At 44.8% G+C, this 21,261-nt stretch overlaps 1 protein-coding gene across 5 annotated transcripts in view; it reads left to right on the forward strand.

Moving 5' to 3' along the window:
* The window catches only part of RPRD2 (regulation of nuclear pre-mRNA domain containing 2), a 63,767-nt gene extending 47,454 nt beyond the window's left edge, over window positions 1-16,313 (forward strand). For 3 of the 5 annotated variants that reach the window (XM_039841509.1, XM_039841508.1, XM_039841510.1), the window contains 6 exons: window positions 172-298; window positions 1,739-1,914; window positions 7,684-7,966; window positions 9,130-9,390; window positions 10,861-11,061; window positions 13,179-16,313. In XM_039841509.1, coding sequence (XP_039697443.1) covers window positions 172-298; window positions 1,739-1,914; window positions 7,684-7,966; window positions 9,130-9,390; window positions 10,861-11,061; window positions 13,179-15,940 — 3,810 coding nt within the window. In that variant the 3' untranslated portion in view covers window positions 15,941-16,313. The remainder of the gene's footprint in view (window positions 1-171; window positions 299-1,738; window positions 1,915-7,683; window positions 7,967-9,129; window positions 9,391-10,860; window positions 11,062-13,178) is intronic. The other 2 variants (XM_039841512.1, XM_039841511.1) reach the window with 1 other exon arrangement.
* The last annotated feature ends 4,948 nt before the right edge of the window (window positions 16,314-21,261 follow it).

A 21,261-nucleotide genomic window follows, 5' to 3' on the forward strand; every position in this document is an offset into this window, starting at 1 on the left:
TAAAATATGTGACTAAAAGTTTGCTTTTGACATGAGAATTGATATTGATATCTCTGATTATGAGGCGCTGTGAAGGGTTTTTCCCCTCTTGGAGTTTTATTAGGTTTTAATGGGGAAAGGTGAGCAAGCCAGTGAACTCGTAAGTGAAATTTGCCTCTGCCCTGCGTTCAGTCTCAGGCCCTCATCGAAGAGCTGCTACTGTACAAGCGTTCAGAAGATCAGATAGAGCTGAAGGAAAAACAGCTGTCGACCATGAGGGTGGATGTGTGCAGTACAGAAACTCTCAAATGCTTGAAAGGTAATACGTCCTCTTAACTAGAATAAGTCAAGCTTTTCTGGCCAGATCTGGTCTTTTCCAGCGATGGGACTGGCTTCTTCCACAGGGAGCCTTACGTTGTAGAGAACAGTTGTGCCGGCTCTGGTTCCCAAGTAGCGAAATTTCCTTATGAAACACATACACGTTTCGTATGCATCACAAGTAAATTCATGTCTTAAGTTCTCCTTCACGCTCTACACCTTAAACTTACACAGTGTTCTATGTCGATGATTTCTCAGAGCTGGAGAAAAGTAAATTTAAAAAACCCAAAGAAATAACTTCTGTCATTTTCCCCGCTTCTGGTGCTTTCTTGATATATGGGGTTATATGCAGACAGGTGTGTTGCACGTGTGTGATTAACTGGTTTGAGTGTGCTCTGTGATAAGGTCACTGTAATGCCACGTGAAATCCAGTTGCTCTCTTTTCCTTACATTGTTAATTATACGTAATAATCATATTAATAATTTATTAGAATATAAATCTCATGAAAGTAGAAATTCTCCTTATTTGTTCATTGCTATATCCAACTCCTAGAGCAGTGCTTAGTACGTAATAGGCATTTGATAAATATTTTTGAAATTGTGAATAAATGGCTACTTAGATACTCATTTTGGCATCTATTTTGTTCTTGCACCGTGCTTTAAATTTAACATGTTAGATATCTGGTTTAATCCTCACAACAACCCAGAAAGTATGTTAAAAACTTCCATTTTGTACGTGAGAAATCTGAGGCTTCGTAAGGAGATGAGGAGCTTGCCTAAGTTACACAGCCAACGAGGCAAAGCCGAAATTCATAACCATATCTAAAGCCCTATTCCAACAGTCGTAGGGAAAGAAGTATATTTGAGAGAATAAGTAACAGTCTGTAATGTCACTGAAAAAATAATTCATGGTTTATACTCTTCCGATATGAAATTATCAGGGTTCTTCAGTTAAGAAAGAAGAATTTTTAGCAAGATTCACACAGAGGTCACTTTATATTCACTTTTCTGAGTCTTAGTTTTCTCATCTAAGAGATGTGTCTTATACACTGTGTGGGGTAAAAGTTAATGGTGCAAGTGAACAGAATCAAGCCTCATTCCGTTATTCCTGAGTAGCAGTGTGGCATCAAATTTGTGACTAAAAACAGTCAGCAAACCTTTTAGTTGGACTTCTTTTGTTTTCCTTAAGTACAGTGCCTTTGGGATGCTTAATCTTGCTTAATCATCTAGCAGATTCACGTAAATCATTTCAATAATGTTTTGTGATTTTTGCGATTCGGAGAAGCTTTTTTTAAGGTGAAACTATGAGACTGACAATATTATACATGAAGGCAGCAAGAACGGGGTCACAGGTCATCTAGGGTCATCTAATCTTCAAAAGATTAAATATTTTACTTTTTCTTTTTTTATCCTGAAATGAATACTTCTTGTGTTATTTTAGATAAGACAGGTGGGAAGAAGTTTTCCAAAGAATTTGAAGAGGCAAGCGCCAAGCTGGAGGAGTTTGTGAATGGATTAGATAAGCAGGTGAAAAATGGGCCCTCACTAACAGAAGCACTGGAAAATGCTGGAATTTTCTATGAAGCACAGTACAAAGAGGTGAAAGTCGTGGCCAATGTAAGTAGCGGTTAAGAGCTGTCTTGTACTGGTCGCTTGCTGTGTGCCAGCGGCAGTTTTATGTGCGTTGTTTAACTCGGTGCGGATGGGCATTGTTATCTTCATTTCGCAGAGGAAGAAGTTACGTTAGAGGAGTGTTGGGAACCTTGTTCAGGGAACACGGCAGGTGGCGGCATCTGAGTTAACACCTGGGTCTTTCTGAACGTTAAAGCTCATGCACACCCTCATCATTATGCCTCGTGTCTTAGCGTTTCACAGGGAGTACGCTGGGTGAATATACAGAATATAAAATTAGGCTGAAGTATATGGAATTTTTTTTTTAACCAGGAAAACTAGATGGAAACATTCTGTTACTAAAGTTCATATAAACCAACTGAATTTAGGGGCCTCAGTCCCCACCTCCACTGGCAGGGGAGTTGATAATTGGACACTTGTCTAATGGCCTCTGCAAGAAACTATATTCTGTACTTACTCAGTTTTTTAAAAGTTTTACTCACTACATGTGATCAGAAAAGTAAATGGTGGTGTAGATCCCACGGTCCCACCTCCTACACACAATTCCTTTTAACTCATGGAGCTATATTTCCTGGCATATGCCCCCGTATTTCTGAATTATATGCCCATGTTGTTCTTTATTGGTTCATCCTATTTAAGAAATATCTATTGACTTTTTGATACGACAGATGAGGAGTTAGCTTATACTTACCTGTCTCGCCCTTTCTCCCAATATTATGTAACCATTTGATTGAAGTCTAGTTGAACCTTGAACAAGGTGTGATCAGAGGCCCTGACTCTCCCCACTCCATTTGAACATCTGCGTATAATTTTCAACTTCTCAAACATTTAAGTGCCATGCAGTATCTACTGGGGACTGGTTTCAGGACCCCCTGCAGATGCCAGCATTTTTAGATGCTCAAGTCCCTTGTGTAAAATGACCTAGAACAATGCACACAGTGGCCCGCCTCATCTGCGGATTGAAAATAAGTGTTTTCGACTTATGGTTGGTTGAATCTGCAGAGACGAAACCAAGGGGTACAGAGGGCTGACTGATCAATTGTATATTTATTGAAAAGAATGTGTAAGTGGACCCGTGCGGTACAAACCGCCGGTGTTCAAGGGTCAGCTGTACCGTACTGTTTTTTGACCACTAACTCTAGACTCTCTCCACTTTGTAAGGTGAGATATTAATATCCTCGTCCTTTCCCATTCGTTTTCATCTGTCCTTTCGGTTTCCCAGCTTCCGAACCGTACTTTACTTTTACATTGTGAAGGTTGAGAATATTTAGATTCTGTTCTGTAATCATAATTGTCTTACTTCTTGCTCTAAAGGTTGAAAATTAATAAAGCTTACATTATAACTATATAAATATGTTCACTGCAAGGTGTTATGGTACCTGTGGTTATATTACAGATGTTTGGTTTTTTCCCATAGAATTTCTTTTTTTCTTACCCATCCCTCCCCTTCTCCGCACCAACCTCCCCCCCCACCGCCCCCAGCTCTCTGTCACATCGATATTCTGAATCTGCATTTCCCCCAGAGGCCCACCCACCTGAACTTCATTCTCCTGCTGCAGTTTTAGGTCTCCAGGTCTCATCTGAGGACTACGCCACTGTTGTCCTCATATATGCTTCTTGTCGTTGGTTTATACCTTTGTATTCCTGTGCTCTTCATTTTATAGGAGTCTTGTGAAGGAGAAGCCATGAATAAGAATGGTCAATTCAGATTGACCAGTTTTTAATAGCAGAAGATTCTGTCCGTAATCACAACTTGCATTTATTGTATTTCTTTTTATTTTCCTTTGATTGAAAACAGTTCTTCAGTCTTTTTTTTTACTTTCATGACCTAAATATGTTTGAAGTCAAATACAATGTTCCCCAATTTGGATTTATGTGCTGTTTCTTTGTAATCAGATCGACATTATGCATCTGCAGCAGGAATGTCACGGAAGTGATCCTGTGTTCTCATTTCATCCTTTCAGTTAGCATACAAGTTTGATGTATTTCACTACCTATAATATTCCCTTTGATATCTTTTATTAATGTGGAATCTTCTAGGCTTCTAGAAAAGTTCTCCCTTGGTAATTGCTGTGTGTACCCCAAAAAGATATGTTGACACCCTACGCCCTAGTTAATATAAGTGAATGTGACCTTACTGGGAAACGGGGTCTTTGCAGATGTAATTAAGGTAAGGCTAGGTCATTCCGGCGGGCTTTATTCCATTATAACTGGCGTCCTCACGAGAAGAGGGAAATTTAGATACATACACACAGGGAGAGCATCATGTGACAACTGGGACAAATATTGTAGTGATGCAGCTGCAAGCCAAGGAAAGCCAAGGGTTGATGGCCACCACCAGAAGCTAGGAGGAGGCACGGAAGGACTCTGCCCAGTCTCAGAGGGAGCATGACCCGCTGACATCTTGATTTTGGACTTCTAGCCTCCAGAATTATGAGACAATAAATTTCTGTTGTTTTAAGTCACCTAATTTGTGGTATTTTATTACCACGCCCTAGGAAACTAATAATGGTAATTAGTAAGTGTTCTGTGGGGAATTATTTTGCAACCATGTAAATATGTTGTTCCTCATCAAACTTTCAATTTATTCGTTTATTTATATCAATGTGGACTCATAGAGTCCTATTTATTCATTGTTTTAATTTATTACCGGTACTTATTTTGATGCTAGAATCGTCCCAGATTTGGCCAGTGACAGCTCCTTTCAAGCTGCTTTCCTTGTTCTTTTGCTGTGTCCTCATCAGTTTTGAACATTACTTTTGGAATGAGGTGTCTCACGCGTATCGTGCACTTTCCCACCAGCCCTGGGATCGGTCATTTCTCCAAGGATCCCTGGTTCCTTTTAGTGAAGAAACATACTTAGCAACCAAGATCTGAGTGCCAGGTATACTCATTACTGTTGGGCTAGCACTGCTGCCAGACCGTGTCAGTGCAGAGTTGGGAAACATGTATGTTTGGATGTGCGCACTTAACCTACATACACACGTAGTTACACCTGTGTTTATTTCTGTATCTGTATACATATTGAAAACCGCGAGTTCATGCCGTTTTCTCCAGTCCCAGTCCAACACCACAAGGTCTGTTCTAGTTTTCTTCCTCCCCACATTTGTAATTGCTTTTCTAACAGTAAAACTCTGCTCCCTGGTCTCCAGCTCACGCATCCGGTCAAGGCCCTGTGTGTAGCCCGTCTCCCGGGACTTCCTTCTCGCCCCAGGCACCTCCCTGGGCTTTCCCTTCGTCTTCCTTGGACGTCGGCATCCCGTGCGATGCCTTTCCCCCATGTAGACACTTGCCTCACCCCTTTCGGCTCTATTTTCTTACTCAAGGCCACCAGCGCGTCCCCGTAACCTCTAGATAATGGTTTTGAGCTGAACCGTTCAAGAAGAGGAGGAGGGATTTTTCTCTATTTTTTTTTTGAACCTGTAAAACAGCTATTTGGTTTTCATCAGATAATTCCAATATTGGTTTCACCTGTTGTGAGTCTGTTTCTTTCTTTTAGATCATTTGGTCCCCTCTCACGATGCCTGCAGATTTTTTATTGAACGCTGAATATTGTATGGAAAGTATTTACAGCGTCTCCAAATGATTTCTCTTCCTCTAGGAGGGATTCGCCCTCGCCTTTGCTAGGCAGATGTCCCGAGAGCCTATCACATTAATCAGATTCGAAACTGAACTGACTCAAGGCCGGGTTGTAGCTTGGCAAGGCTTTGTCTTCCTCTGGTCCATCCCTGCGCCTGGGGCGGTCACTGGGGTGGAGCCCCTTGTTGTCCCATGTAACCGATGGGCTTAACAATGGATAAGAGTCAGCAGAAGAGAGAATTAATGAATTAGAAGACTGGTTATTGGAAAATGTCTAGAAGGAAGCACCGAGATAAAAAGGATAGAAAATATAGAAGGGAACATTTTTAAAAAATAGAGTAATTTGAACTCTAATCCTTGTTTCCCCAGCACCATTAGACTCCACTTTGATTTTCAGAGATTTTCTTTTTGGCTTTTTAATTTCCTCTTAAGTAGAGCTGCAGAATTCAGCAAATATTTTGAAGGGAAAAACAGTAGCATATTGTTGAGCGGTTCTGTCTTTCCTCTTACATCAGAATCTTGGCCTCCAAGTATGTAATTTTTATCTGTACAGATCAGTAAGACTGTTAAAAGCTCTGCTTTTTTTCTGTATACTTAACAGCGGTCCTCTGCCTTGTCCTTTTGTTTGAATTCTCTAAGTCTCGCCTGCCTCCCCCAAACCAGAACCCTAGGAGAACAGGTAGCTGCAGAATGCCAGCCTTGCTCTGCTCATCGTTTCCCCGTGCTCTAGGATTTAGCACTCAGGTCTCGGCTGCCTCAGCCCTCCAGTATGCTCACATGTGTGTGCACACGTGCGTGTGTATGAATAGGTATGTGTAAACATCTGGCTTTTCTAGTTCTTGGTGGGAGCATTGCTCTGATACGAGCTACTCAGTTATATCCAGAAGCAAAAGCTCAGTTTCAATATATTTTTTTCTGTTCCATTGCATTTTAAAAATAATGCTTTTTGAATGAGCAACCAAAATGATTTTATAATTTAACGATCGAAGACTCTTAACAAAAAAAGCAAAAGACACGCATCTTTACGGCATTGGCAGTTTACATCATCAGATCAGTGGGATTTGAGCCAGGCGATCAAGGGCAACATCAGGAGTGAGACATCAGACAACAGTCTGGTGGGTACTGGAGGGGAGGCAGTAGGGAGGGTGTCGAAGAGAGTAAAGGGGGTCAGATATGTAGTGACAGTGGAAGGGGGCTTGACTTTGGGTGGTGAGCACACAGCGGAATACATAAGGTGACGTATTATAGAATTTTGTACCTGAAACTATTATCTTACCAGTGTCACCTCAATAAATTTAATAATTTTTTTTTTTAAAAAGTGGTACATCATATTGATTGTCTGTACCTTCGATATGATGTGTGATGACAGTAGCACTTTACGTCTGTGGTCTTCTTCCTAAAAACCCATAACCTCAGTTTAATCATGAGGAAAATCTCAGTCGAAGGCCATTACAAATTACCTGTCAAGGTCATCAAAAACAAAGTCTAATAAACCGTCACAAACAAGAGCTTAAGGAGACATAACTAACTATACTGTGGTCTCCTGCATGGAATCCTGGAACAGAAAAAGAACATTAAGTAAAAACCGAGAGTATCTGAATAAAGTATGGCTTTAGTTAATAATAACAACTATCAAGATTGATTTGTTAGTTGTGACAGATGTATCATACTATAATGTTAGGTGTTGATGATCGGGGAAATTGGGTGTGAGACATATGGGAACTCGCTGTATTATCTTCGCAGTAATTTTGTATACCTGAAACTTCTAAAATAAAAGTTATTATTATTTTTTTAATAATTTCAGCCTCTCAGGTTCTGCTTTATTGATGGATTTGAGTTTTGTTTGTCCTTGCTATACCTCCAGTACTGGAAGAGTGGCCAACACATTTAGGCTCTTGACAGATGTTTGGTCGGTTGGATGGACAGAAGAGAGCAGGGGAGACCGAACTGCAGAAACCTCTGGGTTTCCAGCTCAGGCACCCATGAAGATATTCACTTAGGGAATACAAAAAGTGGAGGTGGGGACTACTCCATGCTCGACAGATGATGATATGTTCTTGTTTTGTACCAGTGATCTTGTTAATGACAATGAGGAAACCTGATCAAAGTCAAAATGGTAGCTTTCTGGTCTTTTTCACAAAGAAGTAAACTCTTCTCTCTTTTTTTTTCTTTTAGGCGTACAAAACCTTCGCTAATCGAGTGAACAATTTAAAGAAAAAGCTGGATCAATTGAAGTCCACCCTTCCCGATCCAGAAGAATCACCAGTCCCTTCCCCAAGCATGGACGCTCCCTCCCCAACTGGTTCTGAGTCTCCTTTTCAGGGAATGGGGGGCGAGGAATCCCAGTCACCAGCCGTGGAGAGTGAGAAATCTGCTACACCTGAGCCTGCAACAGATAACCGTGATGTGGAAGACATGGAACTCTCTGACGTGGAAGACGACGGGTCAAAAATCATCGGTATGTCCTTAGTGATTAGTAGACAACTTGTTCCTTATTTGTTTTGCTTTCCCACCAGTAACTCTGTCACAGGCAGGTGTTAAAAGATAGTTCAGTCCTTACCAGACAGGCCACCGAGGCAGCACTGTCATCTCTAGAGCAGCGGTTCGGGGGGCGATGTGCCACATTGGTTTAGAATCCTTGCTCAAGGTCTGTGTGGTTCCCTGTGGTGGCCGCTGAAAGCTACATGTCAGTCAAGCGTTCGAAATGCAGCTTGTCCAGCTTGAGATGTGCTCCGATTTTAAAATGCACACTGGATTCTAGAAACTTAGCACCCAAAAGGAGTGAAAATACCTCATTAATGACTATATTCAGACAAAATATATTAAAATTAATTTTATCTGGATTTTTTCCGATGTGGTTACTAGAAAAATTAAACTTACATGTGTGACTTGAGCGATATTTCTGTCGAATAGTACTGTGTTGGAGGGAGGGGCGCTTACGCAGGAATTCCTTATTCTCCGTCACTCTTGACCTTCAAGATTCCAAAGCCAGTTTGTTGACCACACTTTCAGAATTAACCTGGACTGGTGAATTGTTTCTCTGACATCCCCAGCTTTTATAATTATTAGGGGGTTTGACTTCTGTTCAATGTAATGCACTATCCATATAATGTGTAGCCTTTTCAGTATTAGAAAGCATCTAGAGTTAAAACACTGTGGTTTTAAACTAGTGCTTTATTACAGCCCCCGTAGGCCAATTTCTGGAAGCCACAGAAAAATATGATAAAATATATAGAGTTTCTACCCTTCAGAAAGTTCTCGGGCATGAAAAGACAGGACAATTTATGACAAATATCATTAGCGAAGACAGAACACAAATGTCGTACCAATAATATGCTTCCAAAAATGTACAAATTTAATGCACAGATACTAAGAAGATGCAAAGAGATCATTAAGTAAGCTAAAAGACGAATTGGAGAAATTCGTTTTAAGCAGGCCTTGAAGTCAGGAAGGATCATAAATTATAAAGGGAATGACTTCTTAAGAAATCATGACGTGAGTGGTTTTCTCTAAAGCATAGTGCTTTTTACCCACACATCAGGAAATATTACTGTTTCATACTGGAAGCAGAGTCTGAAAAGTAGGACGATGCAATAATATCTGTTTCCTTTGTTTAAATAGTAGAGGACAGGAAGGAAAAACCTGTAGAGAAGGCAGCCGCATCCACTTCTGCCCCTACAAAGCCAACGGAAAGTGTCCCGAAGACCTCCTCGTGTACCCCGGTGCCTGCGCCCATGACAGCCACCCCTCCTCTTCCAAAGCCTGTGAATACTGCTCTTCTGTCCCCTTCTCCAGCATTGGCTTTGCCAAACCTGGCTAATGTGGATCTGGCAAAGATCAGTTCCATCCTTAGCAGCCTGACATCAGTCATGAAAAATACTGGTAAGTGAGCCCAGTAAGGGAGATAAAAGACTAACTTCCAACTTTGTAAGTGAACCACCAGTCTGGGTTTTTGTTGATTTTTTAAAATTAAAAGTAATACTTTTAAGAAGGAAAATAATTAAATACTTGGTCATTATAGAAAAATTAGAAAATAGAATAAAATAAATATCCATAATCGCACTACCCCAGAGGAAACCACTGGTGTCTAACCTTACAAGTGTATGTGTATATGAATGTTTGGGAGATTAAATATTTGTAATAAAGTTTCTGTCAATTATTGAAGCATATTGCATATAGTTTCAAAACCAGCTATTTAAAATTTAGCTATATAACACTTGGTTATTTATTTAAACCTTTTTATTATTAAACATCCAGTAAGTTTCCAATTTTTCACTGTTAAAAGGAGTACTGTAATGAACAATCTTGGTGCCAAAATTTTACTCACAACCCTTCCTGTAAGGGTGGATGACTATATAAAGCTTTTTTTTTTTTAATGGAAATTTTGATGAAAGTACAAAAGTGGAGCACCTCTGGTATCACTCATACTTATCCCCCATCTTCAACCGTGTGAGCACGTGGCCTACACAATCCTGATTATTTTGAAGAAAACCTGTTATTTCATTTCTTCATAAATACTTAAATATATATTTCTAAAAGATACTAAAAATAGCAGCTCGTAGGTTTTTCAAGTCTTTTCATGTTATAACTAAAACGCTCTCCAGAAACTGATTATGTTCCAAGTACTACGTGAAAGTTCTCGTTGTTCCTCAGCTTCTCCCAAACTATTTTGTTTTGTTTTAATCTCTGTCAAATCTAGTCTTAAAACATCATTTGTTTTCATTTGCATTCCTTCGATTAAAGATATGGTTAAAATGTTTTTCGTTTGCTTATTTATTTCTCTTTGTGAAATACCTGTTTATAATTTTGATCATTAAGAAAATAAAAAAATATTTTATCTTTATATACATTTTCTCTATGTTAAAAACCAGTCCAGTGTTTTAAAATGTAAAAATGTGAAAGAGGTTGCTTATATAATCTCATTTTATAGGCCATTTCAAAAGTAAATAACTAATCACACAGACTTAGGCAGTGGCAGGGTCACACAATTGCAGTGGTTCTGATCGTGCTCAGCTGGCAGTATGTATCAAGCACCTGCAGGGCTGTGGAGGTCTAGGTTTCATTTGGTAGAGAAAAAAATAGGTTCTTTAGCCTCCCATCGGAGCTCTCAAAATGACTGGAAAACATATGAAAAAAACTTAAGATGTGTCTATTTTAGGGGTATTCCAACTAGACAGGAGCAAATCTTAATTTAATCTTCAGATTGTTGTGTTTGTACAAGCCACGATATGGACCATTTGCGAATCAGTCACAGGAATTGCTGTTAAACATGCCCAACTTGTTTGAGGAGAAAGTATCATTGATTTAAAGGTCCTTTTGAATTGCATTTTGAGTTCCTCTTTCTGCCACCAGGGGTCAGTCCTGCATCAAGACCGTCTCCTGGAACTCCGGCAAGTCCCGGCAACCTCTCCAGCGGTCTGAAAACACCCGCACCTGCCACGACGGCATCGCACAACCCTCTGGCAAACATCCTCTCAAAAGTGGAGATCACCCCAGAGAGCATTCTCTCTGCTCTTTCCAAAACCCAGACACAGTCAGCCCCGGCACTGCAAGGTAAACTCACCTGTGCCAGGGGGCTCAGATGACGTGTGTCCCTGGCGTAGTCCTGGATTCCATTCCTGAGGGATCCAAAGCTGCGAAATGTATAGAATACAGTTAATTCATTATTCTCTTTGTATTTATTTATCATCTACGACCTGGCATTCATAGAATCATAAAATGTCCAAGCTGAAAAAGAGACTTTAGGTATCATCTAGTCTGATCCCCTCCTCTTCAGGTGAGGAAGTTAAGGCTCGGTGAGGTGATGTGACCTGCTTAAGGTCTCACATTTACCTATTCAGTGATGACCTGAAACCAGAAGCCAGATTTCTTGACACGTACGCCATGACAGCCGTAGGGGCTGCGTGTATCCCAGCTCTTAGTACAGGTTAGTATACGTTGAGGTTTACATATTTTAATCTTAACCGAAGCTGAAGACAGTAGGAAAGGTCAGTGTACTATCAATATTTCATGCAATAACGACTATCTCATTTTTTATGTCCTGATGTTTTATAGAGGCCTCGGTAGATATCGAGTACATCTTTTTTGTTTTTGCCTACATTTAATCGGTACTTTAACTGCTCTATTCAGCTTTGCTGATTATATATTTTGTACCTGAAACCGTTTGTTTCCAGCATTTTTTCATAAAACGTACCTGCTCTCTGTTCTCAGACACTCCAGATACCAGTGCAACCTTTTTTAAGCATCTCAGCATAATTACACAATGAATTACAAATACCAGAACAGTATCTTTAATACAGTGATTTACTCTGTGTTAGTAATTCTCAACCCAGGAGCCTTCACGGGACGTTTGGCAATGTCTGAAGACATTTTCGTTTGTCACATCTGGGGTGGGGGTGGGGTGCTGCTGCATCTTGTGAGTAGAGGCCAGGGAGGCGGCCAAACATCCCACAGTGCACAAGGACGCCCCACAACAAAGAGGTATTGAATATTGGATAACAATAAAAACCATGCACCATTATTTAGAAGTAGATGGCAGTTAAAAATGTAACAGGAATGGATCCTTGAAATTCTTAAGACCTTTAATCTCTTAGCAAATATGAATTAAAATTAAAATTTTGAAGAAACATTGACTTAACTATTATATGAAATATTTTCTTTCACCGTATCATTAAAAAGGAACAGTTTTAACATGATTAAGAACTATAAATTTGGGTGAAGTATACATAAGTTTTCATTTATAACCCAAAATTGGGTAAATTTTTCAAAATACATTTGAATTTATAGGACTTTGTTATTTTTTTTGTCAAGTGTTTTTCTAAAAAGTTTTCTACAGGCACAGTTTGCTTTGGTGGACCTCGGCCTTTCCCCAGGGAATTCTTTCTCAGTGCTTCTGAGAAGGTTTTGTGTCAGTGAGTGGGGTGACTCTACCCATGTCAGCCTCAGTAGATCAATGATCCTTGAGTTTTTCAAGCTCTGAGGCGGGGACTGTGTTTTCTTGTGAAAGGATCAGTGCCCCGATGGCCTAGCTTTATAAGTCTTTGTGGTGTATGTTTGTATGTTTATTATTGCTACATTTTAAAAACTGATAGCTAAGAGCATTGTTTCTCCAAAGGTCTAGCAAGAGATCTTCTCGTAAACGTCCCTGTTCAAATAAGTTTCTGCAATTTGCAGATGCCATCTCCCTCTTGAGAATAACAGTGTTCGTTACTGGAGGCAGTCGTGGTTGGACAGGAAGGGCAGGGCAGAATATCTGTTCGGATTTAGAGAAACAGTTCCACAGATCAAACATTAAGAAACACTGGCTTAAAGTGTTGTTTTAAGAGTAATTTTGCTTCCTTTCTTTTTCTGCTTTGTCTTGTTTAAACCATGAATGATTCTGACACTAAAATCTCCCCCTTCCTGTTGCCTTTTATCTTGCCATGTTGGACTTGTTTCATGACTGTACTGGAAACATTTCGGCGACGTGCTCTCTTTATATTGACAAATAGATCCAGTGTTTTCTGGGAGATTTAGCCATTGCTTGTTTGGCCTGGATTCCCTTTGGCCTCTTATTTTAATGTCTATCTGGTTCCCACTGGAATGAGTGAGAATATCCTGTTAGCTTAAATTGTTTTTACTGTAAGGTGGGGCGTTGTTCTTTCTAACTCCTCTAATCCTTGTTTCTGCAGGCCTGTCATCTTTACTTCAGAGCGTTACTGGGAACCCAGTTCCAGCCAGTGAAGCTGCTTCCCAGAGCACCGCGGTTTCCCCTGCCAACACCACGGTCTCTAGCGTGAAAGGAAGAAGTCTGCCCTCCGGTGCCCAGCCCTTTATTCCCAAAAGCTTCAGCTATTCTCCCAATTCATCAGTATCTGAAGTGTCTTCAACTTCAGCCAGCAAGGTCTCGCTTGGGCAAAGCCCAGGTCTCCCAAGCACTACTTTCAAGCTGCCGTCCAACTCCCTGGGGTTCACAGGTGCCCACAATGCTAGCTCTGCTGCCCCTCCTTCTGAAGTTGCCATGTGCCAATCTTCAGAGGTCTCCAAGCCAAAGCTGGAGTCCGAGTCCACCTCCCCGAGCCTGGAAATGAAGATCCACAACTTCTTAAAAGGTAATCCTGGTTTCAGTGGCTTAAACTTAAACATCCCGATCCTGAGCAGTTTGGGGTCCAGCGCCCCGGCAGAGAGCCATCCCTCGGACTTCCAGCGGGGCCCCACCAGCACGTCCGTCGACAACATCGACGGGACCCCCGTGCGGGATGAACGGAGCGGGACGCCCACCCAAGACGAGATGATGGACAAGCCCACATCCAGCAGCGTAGATACCATGTCCCTGCTGTCCAAGATCATCAGCCCCGGGTCCTCGACCCCCAGCAGTACGCGGTCACCGCCCCCTGGGAGAGAGGAAAGCTACCCCCGGGACCTCTCCAATGCCGTGTCCACCTATCGTCCCTTCGGCCTGGGCAGCGACTCGCCCTATAAGCAGCCTGCCGACGGCATGGAGAGGCCGTCGTCCCTGATGGACTCCGCACAGGAGAAGTTCTATCCGGACACGTCTTTCCAGGAGGACGAGGACTACCGGGACTTCGAGTACTCGGGGCCGCCACCCTCTGCGGTGATGAACCTGGAGAAGAAGCCGGCCAAGTCCATCCTGAAATCAAGCAAGCTTTCGGATACCGCGGAGTACCAGCCGATCCTGTCCAGTTACAGCCACAGGGCCCAGGGCTTTGGGGTACAGTCCGCCTTCCCTCCGGCTGTCAGGGCCCTTCTGGACTCCACTGAGGACTGTGACCGGCTCTCAGCTTCCCCTGGGCTGCTCGGTGCCTTCGGTCTGAGAGGGAACGAACCTGGGTCTAACCGGTCGCCGTCACCCAGTAAGAATGATTCGTTTTTCGCCCCCGACTCCAACCACAACAGCCTGTCTCAGGCGGCCCCGGGGCACCTCAGCCTGCCCCAGAAGCAGTACCCGGACTCGCCGCACCCCGGCCCACAGCGCCCCCTTTTCTCCCCGCAGAACACGCTGGCCGCCCCCACGGGCCACGCGCCCACGTCGGGCGTGGAGAAAGTTCTGGCCGCCACCATTTCCACCACGTCGACAATTGAGTTTAAGAACATGCTTAAAAACGCCTCCCGAAAGCCCTCGGAGGATAAGCATTTCGGCCAGGCCCCCAGCAAGGGCGCGTCAGGCGACGGTGTCAGCCTGTCAAACCTGGCGCAGCCCAGCTTGACGGCCACCGACCAGCAGCAGCAAGAAGAGCACTTCCGCATAGAGACCCGGGTGTCGTCCTCCTGCCTCGACCTGCCTGACAGCACGGAAGAGAAGGGGGCCCCCATAGAGACGCTGGGCTATCATCACGCGCCCCACAGGAGGGTGTCTGGGGAGCCCATCCAGACGGTGGAGTCCGTCCGCGTGCCCGGGAAGGGAAACAGAGGACACGGGCGCGAGGCTTCCCGGGTGGGGTGGTTTGACCTGAGCACCTCGGGCAGCTCTTTTGACAATGGCCCCTCAAGTGCCTCCGAGTTGGCATCCCTTGGGGGTGGGGGCAGCGGAGGCCTCGCGGGCTTCAAAGCGGCGCCATACAAGGAACGGGCACCCCAGTTTCAGGAAAGTGTCGGCAGCTTTCGTTCCAACAGTTTCAACTCAACATTTGAGCATCATCTCCCCCCGGCCCCCTTGGAACATGGGACGCCGTTCCCGAGAGAGCCGGTGGGGCCGGCGTCCGCCCCGCCCGCCCCTGCTAAGGATCACGGCGGCGTCTTCCCCCGGGAGGCGGCCGCTCACCTGCCCTCCGTGGACCTTTCGAACCCCTTCACGAAGGAGGCGGCCCTGGCGCACGCCGCACCGCCCCCTCCCGCGGAGCACGGCGGGGTGCCCTTCCCCGCCCCGCCCCCGCCCCCGGGGGAGCACGGCGGCAGCGGCGCGAGCGGGGTCCCCTTCGCCACCCCACCGCCCCCTCCCCCCGTCGACCACTCGGGGATCGCGCCCTTCCCCGCCCCCCCGCTGGCAGAGCATGGAGTGGCAGGGGCAGTGGCAGTCTTTCCCAAGGACCATAGTTCCCTCCTTCCGGGGACCCTGGCCGATCATTTTGGGGTGCTTTCAGGACCCAGGGACCACGGGGGCCCCACCCAGCGGGACCTCAACGGCCCCGGCCTTAGCCGGGTGCGCGAGAGCCTGAGCCTGCCCTCGCGTCCTCTGGAGCACCTGGGCCCGGCGCACGGCGGCGGCGGCGGCGGCGGCGGCGGGGCGGGCGGCGGCCTCCCCCTGGGTCCCTCGCACAGAGACACCATCAACCGGAGCGGTATGATGTTGCGGAGTCCCCGGCCGGACTTCCGGCCCAGGGAGCCTTTTCTCGGCAGAGACCCGTTCCACAGTTTAAAGAGACCCAGGCCACCTTTCATTAGGGGCCCTCCGTTCTTTGCACCAAAACGCCCATTCTTCCCTCCCAGGTACTGACGGAAACCAGGGGAAAGGCATTCGGAACAGTCTAGAGAGCATTGGAAGTAGGGATTTGGTTTATTATCGTTTCTATTTGTTTCCCTCCTTTGATTTATTTTTTTATTACAACAGAGGGCCTCCCTCCCGACGTCACACATGCCTGCATTTCACTCTCCCACCCAGGCCCCCCTCCTGCTGCACTTAACTACCTTCCCACGGCCTTTGTATTTTAAGGGGGGCGGGGGGCGGGAGCAAGTAAACAAACACAACCGAAGCCACTGCCTTTGGCTGGGGATTTGAGGGGCGGGGAGGAAAACAAATCTTACTTTACCCCAACTATTGAAGAGTATTATTACATTTGAAATAAAACTTCCATCAGTACAGATAATGACATGTGCAATGTCGGGATGTTATTTTGGGCCTGGCTTATCAGGAGTCGATGGAAGGGTTCCCATCCGGTCTCTCTCCAGCTCAGTTAACTGCTGTAACCAGCTCGGCTCCCGCCCCTGTCTGCCGTGCCCTGCTGACAGCCAAGAGGTGTTACGAGCGAGGAAATGTGGGAGACCCTGGACCTGTCGAGCTGTTTGGTTTTTAAAGGCATGTTGAAGTTGAGTTCTTTACCTTTCTCCTAAAACCTTAATGAAAAATCAGCCTCTTCCAAAGTACTATTAAGCAGGAAGTTGAGGAGATAACAAACCTTCTACCCTAGTAAAAAAAAAACTTTCCTCTTTATCTTTGGAATGAAAGAGGGGGTCGGGTCTGATTCGAGGTTAAAGTAAGGAGTAACTGCAATGGAGAGAGTTAGGGAAAGGCAGCGGTGACGGCGGCTGACCTACCCCGTCCCCCGCGAACGTTTCTGAGGTGGTTTCACGGGCCTCGCACCACGCTCTCGCTTCCTGCTCTTCTTTCTTGACTTTCTTTTTCTCCCTCAGTTTTTACTTCTGCTTTGGCCGGAAAGAAAATCACCACAGTCGACAGTTGTCAGAAAGGTGCAGCTGAAGTGTCCTCCCTGAGCTTTAACCATTTCCCGCGGCGCCTCCCTAACGGCAGTGAGACTGGTTGGTTTTCACTGCCGGGGAGCGGGGACCATTTGTCTTCACCTTTCCTTTCCCTGCCCTTGTCCTGTGTTCTCCCGTGTTCCTGGTTTTCCAGAGGACGAGGTTCAGCAGCATCTTGATGTTAACACCTCTTCAGATGCGTCTTAGTGGCAAGGGGGTGTTACCGTCTGTACAGAGAAACAGGAGGACCCGATAAACCCAACTTTACCCCGCTTGGCAGATGGCAGCTTGTCACATATCGGCGCAAGTCTTATCCCCACCTCCTGCTCCCAGCAGGAAATAAGAATATTTCTGCCCTTAGTCAATTCAAGTGACAAGTTCTGTTCTCCTCCCTGAACTGAAAGGCTTATTTGTGTTTCTACAACCAGTACTGGGAAAAAGACAATCACTGCACTTCAAGTGTTTATATCTTTATATCTAGGGACACTATTTTTTAGACTTAGTGTCTTAACCCCAAGGTACACACTGGTAATCTCCAGCTAGATGAGTAAAACAATATGTGTTGAGTTTTTTAGAGACTCCTAGTAAGTTTTATATTTTCTTCCAAGTTAGTATAGAACTAACTAGGAAGTGATGGGGATTGCTTTGGATTCCTGCAGTGACGTATTAAAGGTGGAAGGGGGCAATGTAGTGATCGACCGAAGGTGATCCTTTGTGTCAGAATAAACTTGATTTTCAGATGAAGAGCGGCTTAGACGAGATGCGCATCATAGTTGGGGCGTTCTGCGGAACGTACTCCACGTTATTTATTTGGGTTCGCCATGTGTTCTGTGCTTAGGATGCTGTAAACCGTTCACCTCCCGGATGCATTTCTGGTCCTAAGCCAACTAGCTGTTCTTTTCTTTGACCCTCTCAAGCCACTCTACCCTGTAGCTCTCCCCACAAAAATGCATGATACCATGACCTTGTATGTGGGATGGGGTATATAGTGTAGCAAAGCAAAGAAACGCTGTAGTTCACATTGAGTCCTGAGACATTTGTTTGGGAGGAAGTATATGGCAGAGTAGGGTGGGCAGGGGGAGGGACAGTTCTCAAATAGGAGTGGTTTTTTGTTTTTTGTTTTTTTTTGCAGAAATTAGGTGGGATGTTTTTCATTCTAGAATAAAAGAATGTGAATTCTTTCTGCTGCTCTTGTTTAAGCTAAAAGTAGTGTTTACTTGAAAAAGCTCTCTGACCATTTGGTTTTATCAGAAAACGTGGGGCTGTCAGGAAAGTGGCTTCCTGAATGTTGAGGCAGGTGACTCTCCTCAAAAGTAGGATGGCTAATACATGAAAGGAAGACTTTGTTGTACAGTTTAAAAGATGGACTTTAAGGATTGGGTTTTGTTTTTTTTTTCTTTTTGTGGGCTCTTTTGTTTTTTAATCCGCAGAATCCTCGGTGCGCTTGTTTCAGGATGGAGGTGAGGATTTGTACGTGACTGTCAGCTGTTAACTTTAAGGAAACCTGTCTACAGCAGTAAATGAAGACAATGTACATATGTGATATAGTGAAACAAAAAAGACAATTCTGACGTTCATCACATAAAGCAAAGGGGTTTTATTCTTTCTGTGTCTGTGATTTAAAATTCCGTGCCCATGCTCTGACTTTTGTATTTCAACCTGAGTTTAAAAAAATAAACAAGATATTTTTTAAAGAAAGCATAACATAGTGTGTCTTGGCAAGGACATGACTCCTATGAAAGCAGAATCTGTGAAGTCGTTCCTAAGGCCCTTGGTGCTCACTGTAAAATCACAGACAGAGAATTGCAGGGGGCGTGAATGCGCTGGTGCCACTTAAGACTCAGTGATGCGGCGTCCGGAACAGCCCTCACGTGTTCTGTACGTGTTTTTCTGTCATCCGATGAGGGCTGCCCTCCCTGCCGCCCTCTGCCCTCCCACAGGTTGAGAGTGAGTAGAGCGGGGTTTGATTCCAGGGAGGGCAAAATGATCAGAGAGTAGCAATCCCACCCTTTTCGACGCCAGGAATTCGACGTTTGTGATAACATGGTACAGCAAACCTGTCTAGATAATGTGAATATGCTAAACCTCCTAATCGCAGAATCTTCACTACCCTGAAGTTCCTGCTTCATGAAGAATTAAGCGTCAGCTGTTATTGTTTTGCAGCCGCTGTAAATTACTGCTTTTTCCCCCTTTTTCCTCCCCTCCCCCCTTTTTTGAATGGGCGGGAGTGCCTGTTATGACTGAAATTAGATATGTTGGATTGATAGTCTCACGTGTTCGGTGTGGAAAACAAAACAAGTACATGCTTTAGAGGCAACAGCAATGAAATTCCTTTGAAATGTGTATTAATATCATTTTAATAAAATAAGTAGTTCTAAAGGTTTGACATTTTTCTTTGAGATTTGGGGCTTCAACGCAGGGCCCCTGGCTCCTCTGGTGAGTGCAACTAGGAGGAAACTTCTCCAGGAGCGGAAGCCGCTGCTCTGCAGAGCAAGCCTGTGGTTGGAAAACCTAAATTTTCTCCAGCAAAGAGCCTACGTGACTGTCCAGGGCTGAAGGTGAAACCAGCTGCAGAATGCAGAACGAACAGCCCGGATGTGTCTCTGAAGATATGAATGGATTGGCTTTTGGTCCGAGGATGCGCGGGGGGCTCGCGGAGGTGGTGGGTGTGCCTGCACGTCTCAGGCACGCGCAAAGACACCAGACCACCCGTCCCCTTCCGTGTGACCGCTGGCGTGCTCTCTTCCAGCCATTCCTTTTTTTTTAAAGTCTGTTTGTCTCCCAGCATTATGTTTTTGTTTTCCAGTTTAATAAAGTATGGTTTCCTTTGTCGTGTGGTTGACTCTTCCCCTCTCACATTGCTCTTGTCCAGCTGTCCCCTTTGATTTCTGCACTCGGTGTCACCGAAGGCAGTCTGAGCCACCAAGATCTTCATGGCCTTGTGGGTTTTCTGTTTGATCCTTTGTGTAATTCGGTCTTGGAAAGGGACCATGGGTGGGGAGAGATCAAAGGTATTCAGGGAGTGGAAGGTAATGAAGTGGGATGTGCCGGATGGGTAATTTTTTGTGTACGTCTTCAAAAAGTGCAATTGCGAGCGAAGAAGCACTTGTAAAGCAAGCATAGAATTGGGGTGGCGATGCTGAGTATCCTGGCCAATTCTTTGCCCACATCTGCCCTTCTTGCTGCACGTTGACAGTCTGTCATACAGAAACCCCAGTTAACCCTTCTGTCTTGCCCCAATGCTTTCTGACAATCCAGTGAGGCTTAATAAATGGAATGTAGGTCTTAACAGGTAGAGGTCAGGCCTAGGTCACAGGCAGGGTAGAGGCTCTCAGTAGCAGCCTTGGTTACGTGAAGCTGCACAGGTGTCACTAGACACTTCGGAAATAGCATCAGCCTAGGAACACGCCCGGCAGGGAGGGTATACTGCAGGACTGGCTGCTGCTGGAATCCAGCTCGCCCTTTCTGCCTCGTCCCTTCTTGGGACTCTGACATGCCCACCCGGTTCTTGTCTCCACCTCCAAAGAAGCGACAGGTTGTAGGATTCCTCGTCGGCCCTTCTGGACATGGTGAAAGATGTACGCTTCCCCTAAAGTGTTTTATTTAAGCCAATCTGATGTGAGAGGGATGAGTTACCCCCTCATGTATGCAGACGTAATAACACCATCCAAATGGGTTTGGGGTTTTGGGGTGTTTCTCATACTTGTTTATGAGTAACTATGGACAAGCCCCGTCAGCTGCTGTTCGCAATTGCTGAGTAATAACTCACTGAGGCTGCATAGGCAAAGCGACAGAGGGACGTGAGATATCGGCTCTCAAGTAAACATCCTGTCCCACCACCCCATGTAGAAATAACGAGAAGCACATATGTGTCAAAAGAGCAAATGCGGTGTAAACTTTATCAAGTTATTCCTAACTGCTGGGGGACAACAGCAGAAACCTTTCGTGCTTAGTTACAAGTTGGAGGGGAAGAGGATAAGAAGGTTGAGATCTATTCAGAAATTGATGTTGCAGTTACAGTTTATTTTTTTCTTTTCCTGTCCTTTCCCTTTGTCCTCACTGTGGCAAGAGTCAAAAGTTGAGAATACAGATGTGGGTGGTGGGGCCGGGGAGCGATGCCAACAGAGAAAACAGATACAGGCTGCAGCTTTTTGTGTTTGACTCAAAAGGGTGTCGGCTAAACCAGTCAGCCCTTGACCAGTTGCGGTTCATAGCAAATTAGAGGTGCCGGCAACCACCTTCCTCATTCCTATGGTCGCCCCTGATTTTTGAGAATTACTCAGGCCGCTTGATTTGTGGAAAAGAGATAAGAGGACTTGAACCTTCATATGTTTTCCTTAG

Source organism: Pteropus medius, unplaced genomic scaffold (genome assembly GCF_902729225.1).
Source record: "Pteropus medius unplaced genomic scaffold, Ma_sr-lr_union100, whole genome shotgun sequence".
NCBI lineage: Eukaryota > Metazoa > Chordata > Mammalia > Chiroptera > Pteropodidae > Pteropus > Pteropus medius.